This window comes from Ictidomys tridecemlineatus, chromosome 8 (genome assembly GCF_052094955.1).
Source record: "Ictidomys tridecemlineatus isolate mIctTri1 chromosome 8, mIctTri1.hap1, whole genome shotgun sequence".
In the NCBI taxonomy this organism is placed as follows: domain Eukaryota; kingdom Metazoa; phylum Chordata; class Mammalia; order Rodentia; family Sciuridae; genus Ictidomys; species Ictidomys tridecemlineatus.
Window position 1 is genome coordinate 131539991 of NC_135484.1, and position 8837 is coordinate 131548827.

Consider the following 8837-nt stretch of genomic DNA (forward strand, 5'->3'; position numbering starts at 1 on the left):
CTCATGTGTATCTCTGCCAAGTCTCTGTCTTTCATTTTTTGCTCATCTATCTTTCATTCCTTGCTTTACCTTCACCCTCATCCCAGGTTTTCAGTTTTTTGGTTTTTTTTTTTTTTTGGAAAAGAATCTTTAAGGACATCAATTTTACATGCCAGTGCATACCAATTAAATGTAGAAAGTATAAGGCCTCGGCTCGCGTATTGGCTCCTGCGGCTGCGGGCCGGCTAGGCGACGCGCTCTCCTCGGAGCCGCTCACTGCATGGTAGTCTGGTGCGCCCGCCGCCGCCTGCACCGCCACCGCCGCCGCCGCCCGCGACGACCACCGCCACCCCCTGCCCTGCAGCCGCCGCCACCGCCGCCGCTTGTATCGCCGCCGCCTCGGGACCGGCTGTATGATTAGGCCACAATCTTCAATGAGTAAACATATTCCTTTCTGTGGTGTTCTTGGTCACACATTTATGGAGTTTCTGAAGGGCAGTGGAGATTACTGCCAGGCACAGCACGACCTCTATGCAGACAAGTGAACTGTAGAAATTCATTACTACTCCACCAAGAAGCCCCCATAAGAGTGGTTAACCTGGACACAGACGTATTGAATTGAAAATCCACCGAGCATTTTACAAGAGTTCTGACCTGGATGGGGTAAACCTCAGTGCACTTCCTTTCTATTGCCTCAGTATTACTGGATTGAAGAATTGCTGCTTCTTGTTAGGAGGTTCATTTCATTTCCCATTACTCCCAACTTCATACTCAAAGCACTGAGAATATCAAGTGGAGTATATTGAAGTAGACTTCAGTTACTTTGCATCATTTCTGTATTCAATTTTTTAAATTCTTTCATAACCCTATTGAGTGTTTTTTAACTAAATTAACATGGCTCGAATGAACCGCCCTGCTCCTGTGGAAGTCACATACAAGAACATGAGATTTCTTATTACACACAATCCAACCAATGCAACCTTAAACAAATTTATAGAGGAACTTAAGAAGTATGGTGTTACCACAATAGTAAGAGTATGTGAAGCAACCTATGACACTACTCTTGTGGAGAAAGAAGGCATCCATGTTCTTGATTGGCCTTTTGATGATGGTGCACCACCGTCCAACCAAATTGTTGATGACTGGTTAAGTCTTGTAAAAATTAAGTTTCGAGAAGAACCTGGTTGTTGTATTGCTGTTCATTGTGTTGCAGGCCTTGGGAGAGCTCCAGTGCTTGTTGCTCTGGCATTGATTGAAGGCGGAATGAAATATGAAGATGCAGTACAATTCATAAGACAAAAGCGGCGTGGAGCCTTTAACAGCAAGCAACTTTTGTATTTGGAGAAGTATCGTCCTAAAATGCGGCTGCGCTTCAAAGACTCCAATGGTCATAGAAACAACTGTTGCATTCAATAAAACTCGGGCGCCTGATGCTATTGCCTTGGAAGTGGAACTTAAGACGGCACCTAATTTGTCGTACATATTAGCCAACATGTTGGCGTGGTGAATAAGTCTGATGAAGCTTCCATAGGAGTATTGGAAAGCAGTTTTACCAGGCCACAAGCTTGACAGAATTTCAACCTCTATGTTTGGGTTATGATCAACCTGTTTGGACACTTAGCAAAAGATTCTTGCTGTTCACAATTTAAAATGTGCTTATCATTTGTACCAGTTGACCTTTCCTGAAATCATGCGGTATTGAGTTAATGTCTTTAATATTTCCATGCCAGAATCTTACATAAGAAATTTAGAAAGATTAGGTGCCAAAATACCCAGCACAATACTTGTATATTTTTAATATCATACAAAACCAAAATTCCAGGAACTAAGAACACTCTAGACCTTATGTGATTTATTCCTTCAGTCATTTCAAACATTGTAGGCCCTATAAGATTATTTGCCTGCTCTTTTTATGTTTACATCTCCCACATTCATACCAGTATACATCAGGTTTGCTTTTACCTATTGGGGTTTTTTGTTTTTGTTTGTTTGTTTGTTTTTTCCTTTTACCAAGTCTTACAGCAATTATTTTTATTTAATATCTTTCTATAAGTCTTATTTTTTTTGCTGTTATGGGAAACCTCCATTTTGAAAACCTAAGTTTTTATAGAAGCACATGTCTTTAAGTCTCCAGACAAAAAAAAAAGCCTTACAGTTAATTTAATGTTTGCACTCTGAGGTGCAACTTAACAGGGAGGGCCTGACAAAAAGAATGGGAGGGGGCTATTAAATATTTTTAGTAAAATGTTGCCTTTGTCTCGTGCAGAACCTGTAGAATATATGCTCTTTAATTTAGTAAATATTTTTTTAAAAGGTAGAGATGCTCTGTTATTGTAGGTAAAACAATCTTAATCATAAAGTTTCTGAAATTCTTGTAATTTTTTTTCATAATTATCAGAAGTTGTTTACCAACTTTTTGTTTGAAGTGTGATTTTTTTTCTTTTATTCCCAACCTCTTGCAAAAAAAAAAAAAGAAAAAAGTGGGTTTCTGCTATGAATTGAGCAGACATCTAATATTTTATATGCCTTTTGAGCTGTGTAACTTAATATTTGGATACTTGATAATTTTGTTTTATTATGTAATTGATAAAATGGTGATGTGTATTAATGTTAGTTCAACCATATATTTATACTGTCTGGGAATGTGTGGTTATAGTTCTGTGGGAGAAATAATTTGTCAGTGTTCACCAGCTTGTAAAAACTTAGTGCGAGAGCTTAAACATCTAAATAAATAATGAAATGCAAAAAAAAAAAAAATGTAGAAAGTATAAATACAAATTAAAGAATGTATATCATTGTGTTTATATGGGCTCTGGTTCTCTTCTCAAATAGACAATTTTCTTCAAATTAAAACTCCACCCCCCTGGAGACACATCCATATTGGATTTATTTATTCACTTATTTGTTCACATACTTTTGTGGTTCTGGGGATGGAACCCAGGTTCTTCCACATGCTAGGCAAGTGCTCTACCACTGAGCTATGTCCCCAGGCCCTCAGTTATCTTTTATGAAGTTCACTGATTTCTATGGAAAAGCATGGGTTCTGGGTTCCTAGACTGTACAGGGAAAATTGGCCAGTGTTCCAGTAGGGGATCTAGACTCTTTTGATGCACATGCACAAAGGAATGTGCACCTTTCAGTAGCACTCCAGAGAGTGGAACCCAGTCCCCTTCTGACCTGGCCACCCTTACACACCCGGTCCTGTTTGTCATGACATCCTACAGTTGTGGGCTGTCTCACAGCACACATGAACCTAGAGTCAAAAGAAGAGTAATTCAAAGAGCAATCTGGGTACTTTATCCCTAAGGCTGGGTGGAGACACATGCAGCTCTCAGTACTTATACAATTCAAGGAGTCTGGACACACCAGAATATCTTCAAGTCCATTTTTGGTCATGAAAACCCTTAAAACAACTAGTGATGACACATTTCATATTGCAGATTTCCTTGCCTTTATTTGACCTAGAATGCAGGAGCAGAGCAGAATGAATGCTATTCAGAACTTCCCCCTCGCCACACACACAAGTTAGACAGAGAGCCAGAGGAAAGGAAGTGTCATAAAGAGAAGTGAGGCACACAGATCGCTCTGTGGGGAACAGATGGGCTGGCTGTGTAGGACCTGGACTCTGCTACCTATTTCAAGAGTGAGCTGCATTCTGCTTACAGATCCAAGTGGGTTCTAGTTCACTGTGTATGGAGAAGCCTTCAGGCCCAAATTAGAACATGTACACAGGCAGCTTTAGGATAACGCAAAAAAAGTTTGGGTGGACATCCTTCTCCTCCCTGGATGTGAAGCTAAGGGTAAGGTCACTACATAATCCCACCAGCCTGAGTCCTCCGCAGGAGTCATCATTTAGGGCATCTTGGTCTAGGATCAGGCAGCACAGGCAGGGCCACCCATTTGCCCACAGCCACCTCATCCTTACTCATCCTCTGATCATCTGCTGATTGAAAACCTTCTGTCCCTGGGTAAGGAGAGATGGGAAGTGTTAGGGGAAGATCTGTCAGTTATGAGCAGCCTTCTCCCCCACCAGAATGTGGTAATTTATTAAGTTTACTTTAGACACATTCACAAGTGTTATCTACCTATATAATTCTACTATTCAGATGAAAGCTAATTTGGATGGTTTCATTGGCTATAACTACATGATTTCAGGAAAGACTTGGTAGCAGGATGACAGGCAAGGTTTTGTGAGGCCCAGAGACCCTATTTTATTCTCATTGCATCCAAAGACCAAGATGCCAAGTTTCTAGGTCTATGTGGAGACCCACAATGATGGGTGTACCTTGAGTGTCTGGGTGGCACTGAGGTGGCCTAAGAAGGGCTTTTTGAAATTTTACTGTGCACTTAGAATGCTCCAGGCCTCCTGTGTTCCCCTACATGGATTATGCCACAGTGTAGCCACAGATAATGACCTGATTTCAGTTTGATGCTTTGAGTTTCTGGGAATGAACCTCATTGGTCATCAAGTACTTGGTGATATTTCTCCATCAGCCCCTAGAGAATTCCAGTGTCAAAATCAGAAAACTGGGTAAAAACCATCATGAAAGATGTCAGAGGACTAATCTTGAGATTCCATTCATTTCAGACTATTTATTTATGGACTATCCATGGAACAAATTAGTTTCTTCATATGTTCATGAAGCCTAAATCCCATTCTAAAAATTCAGACCCATTGATATGACTCTATACAGTCAGATATGGCTCTATACAGAAGGTCCAATCTTCAGGGGCTTCCTTCCAATGTAGCCCCCAGCATCTGTTTCCTTTCCCCATCCACACTTCAGGCAGTGTCTGAAATGCTGGGCTCTGAGTTTCCTTCATGATCCCTCTACACCCTGGTTATACATCCAATTGCGTAGAGGGCATCTTTTTATACACACCCAACTAGGCAGCTGTTGGACAGAAACAGTGATTGAGGCCCTGGTTATAGATGAACATGTGGCCACATTGAGGACAGGGCACAGTATAGAAAATAAGGACCTTTGGCTGCCTAAAGTCCTACAAAATTGCTGTGAGCTCAGCACAGATTTGGGAACATCTCCCTGGGTGGATGGCACCCTGGGCATCATAGCTCTCCAGAGGGGCAGGGTATAGCTCTATGCTCAACTGGCTTATCCTGGCAGTGTGACACAGCAGGTCCCTGAGGACCCACATGGAGATGCGATTCCGGAAATAGCACAAGGTCCTGAGCTGGGAGCAGCGGCTCAAGGCAGGCAGGATGGCTCGGAGCTGGGATTCCGCAATCTCACAGGCTTACAAGTCCAACCTATTCAGGGTGGTTGCAACTGTCTCCAGAAGAATTTGGAGGATCACCGGACTGAAATTGGTCAGTTTGATGCCTCTTAGATCCAGGTGTCTGAGCTGGCTGGTGTTTGGGCATCAGGAGAGATAATTCCAGTCAGAATCTGAGAATGCGCAGTTGGTTATTGAGAGGGTCTCCAGGGGCATCTTCAGGTGCCTAATGAGGAATCAGGCAGTTAGTTCTGAGGGAGAAGATGAATTGGCCCAATCCCAAGGTCACTGTGATCATCTGAACATAATTGACATTTTGTAGAATCGGCTCATTCCGGTCACTGCATATCAACCTGAAACTTTCACCACTACTTGTGTGATCCAGTGGGTCCTCCATCTCTATGAATGTCACCCTCAATGACAAGCAGAAAGCCCCATATCTAGCCACAGGAAGTCAGGAAGTGTCATGTGCCAAAGACAAATCCAGGAAAGATGTGACAAAACACATTGGGGTTAACCCCTATAGGGCTCACTGCCTGTCCCCTCAGCAAGGTCTCACTCCCTGCTCTTCACTCACAACCCCTGAGTCATCACCTGGAGCTCAGACCTGCCTTCCCCAGGAGGGCAATAGAAGTGGGCTCCTCTGCTCCCAGAGGAAGGACACAGAGCTTTCTTGTTGAACAGGTACAGGTGTGGGGGTTTCTCTCCTTTAACGTCCTCACCTCTACCCTGCTTTGTACCCCTGTCATTGGACAGGCCTCCCAGAAAAAGAAACTCACACCCAACTCACTAGCTCCTGTCTGGATCAGCTGGCTTCCCAGCATGATGTCACTTCCCAGACCATGAACCCTGGTTTAGCCCTTTGCTCTAACACAGGTTAAGAGATCAAGCTTCAGGATACAACAGAAACAGATGATGGGTTATTTACCTTCCAGTGCCTTGTTCACCATGAGCATGTCAGTGGCTGGCACACAGTAGGTGCCCTTTCATATTTTCTGATACTGGTCTACAGAGCATGCACACCCCCTTACTCACCTCAGCACATGCTCCAGGTGGCCCTCGAGGGGCAGGACACCATCTACACAGAACTTCCGCAGGTAGTCCATTCTGAGGAACTGCAAGGTGAGCTGGGATAGCAGCCACTCCTGCTCCTCTGGGGAGGTGTGGGCAGGCATGTGGACCTGGGAGACAAGTAGGTTCCTCAGGTTCCTCATCTGGCCCAAGAAAGGAGCATAAGAAGCCAAGGTGGAGGGCACCCAGGTGCAGTGCAATTCTACCTTCTGGACAGAGTCCAGCTACAACAGTCTCAGGATCTTCAGTTGTGGCCGGTGGGTTTCTCAAAGATCTTCAGCCTATTGCAACACAGGTGCAGCCTGTCCCTTCTCTGTGTGACCCATAGGAACAAGAGAGTCAGGAATTCATCCAAGGGCCCTTCTGTGAGACACAAGTCTATGAATATCTTCAAGGGCATCTTAGCTGCCATTGCTGGACTAAGTTTCAATGTTAGATTCTTCTTAATGTCTTCTGGTGAGCAGGCATCGACCACAGCTCCAGAGCAAATCCTCCAGAAGTTCCTTGCAACCATCTGCAAATCCAGGACCTGCAGTTTCCACCTCCTGCGGGGTACCACAGCAGAGTCTCAGCCCTGAGGCCCCTTCCTTCACCTCTCAGCTTCTGCTCCCTGCTCCACCTCTTCCTTCTGTCTCATTTTACTCCATCCACTTCCCTCAAATCCAGCCTGGTGCCCCCATTTGTACAGACTGAGGCAGGGGCAGGTACAGCCTCATTCAGGGGTCAGCAAAGCTTCCACAAGCACCTCCACATCTGGAAGCCTTTCCCAGATGGGGCTCAGCAGGGCCAAGGCCTCTCCACCCCTTTGCTGGCCGCACAGAAAGCCTGTGGAGCACACTTTACCACCAAATCTCCCTGGCTATACCCATCCCTTCCCTGACACTGAGGGTACTCCCTTCTAGGCCACCTGGGTCCCCCTCTCCTGGGGTAATCCTGCTGGGCAAGCAGCATGTCCAGCCCATCCAGTGCCACTCGGATCATCTCCAGCTGTGGCTTCCTCTTAAGGGCCCCCAGGGGCAGGCAGGTGAAGGGCTAGGCCTGCACAATTTTCTTCAGGACCTCAGTGTGTCCCCTGCTGAAGGCCTCCACAAAGAGTGGTGGGAAGAGCTCTATGGGAAGGTCCTCCAGATCCTGGATAGCCTTGGACTTGTTGCTCAGCAGGCTGCGCCTTGCCAGCTCCAGCAGCGTGGGTGGGGACTGGATGCTCATCCTGGTGAGTCTGAAAGAAGAAGGATCCTGGAAAATGGTCCAGAGAAAAGGCCACTATCCCATCCATTGCCAGCCACTGGGAAGGGGGTATTGGGGAGTCCAAAATCTCACCCCAACTTAATGGGGGAAAGCCTTTGATTATTATTTTGTCCTTATAAAATGGGAATTGGATTGTCATGTGACTTAATGCAGTAGGCTCCTCAGTTTCAATAATATACAGTGGCTCAGAAAGGAGTTGCAGTCACATGGGTGATGTTATTTTTCATTTCAAAAAATTAAATGGGCACTTATAAAGCATGTGCCCATATTATAAAACACTTGGAAATTGCAACATTGTCTGATGGATATCTGTTACACATGTGAGATTCTGCCACCTTAGGGGGGAGTTCAAGAGAACAAACAGATCAGAAGAACAGAGTCTGTGAACTGTGGCATGAAATAGTTTGAAGATTTTTGTTTATTTGTTCAAACAAATTATAAAATTACAAAAAACATAAGCCTCAAAGTATAATTTGGGGGATGAGGCGATATTGACGATTGAATTCAGGACACTCAACCAGTAAGTCACTGCCCCCAGCCATATTTTGTATTTTATTTGGAGACAAGATCTCACTGATTTGTTTAGCACCTCTTGTTGCTGTGGCTGGCTTTAACTCTAATTCTCTGGCCTCTTCAAACTCTGGAGGTGTGCGGATTACAGGTGTGTGCCACCACGCCCAGCAAAACAGTATGATTTTAGGGGCACACATAATAAATATTTTTATTATCAGAAAATAGAATTCCAATCAATTAGAATGAAATAGGATTGCAATCCACTTCCTTGGTTAAGTAATTTTCAATTGGCTTTTCCTGGAGCTCAGTGGAAGAGGACTTTCCTAGGACATGTGAGGCACTGGGCTTGATCCTCAGCAGCAGGTAAAAATTATTAAATGTTGGGCTGGGGACACACCTCTGCTGATAGAGTGCTTGCCTCACATGCACAAGGCCCTGGTTCAATCACCATACCCCCAAATAAATAAATGAATAAATAAATTAAATTGTCCACATAAACTTTAGAAAACAACAATTTAGAAAAAGAAAAAGTGCGGGGCATGCATGCACTAGCCTGTAATCCAAGGGTCTTCAGAGACTAAGACAGGGGGATCATGCGATCACAGTCAGCCTCAGCAAGAGCAGGCACTAAGCAACTCAGTGAGACCCTGTCTTTAAATACAGCACAAAACATGGCTCGAGATGTTGCTCAGTGTTTCAGTGCCCCTGGGTTCAATAGCGTATAAGAAGGAAAGAAAGAAAGAAAGAAAGAAAGAAAGAAAGAAAGAAAGAAAGAAAGAAAGAAAGAAAGA

The 8837-nt window shown here is 44.3% G+C and overlaps 1 protein-coding gene across 1 annotated transcript; it reads left to right on the forward strand.

The window, feature by feature from the left end:
• Nucleotides 1–870: 870 nt before the first annotated feature.
• On the forward strand, nt 871–1605 carry LOC144366308 (protein tyrosine phosphatase type IVA 1). Its single transcript, XM_078020427.1, has one exon. The coding sequence runs from the start codon at nt 874–876 to the stop codon at nt 1393–1395; it is 522 nt and encodes a 173-aa protein (XP_077876553.1). The 5' UTR covers nt 871–873; the 3' UTR covers nt 1396–1605.
• Nucleotides 1606–8837: the final 7232 nt, after the last annotated feature.

Bases quoted from the DNA above. Each gene is read 5' to 3' on its own strand.
- LOC144366308 (XM_078020427.1), top strand. From the start codon at position 874: ATGGCTCGAATGAACCGCCCTGCTCCTGTGGAAGTCACATACAAGAAC.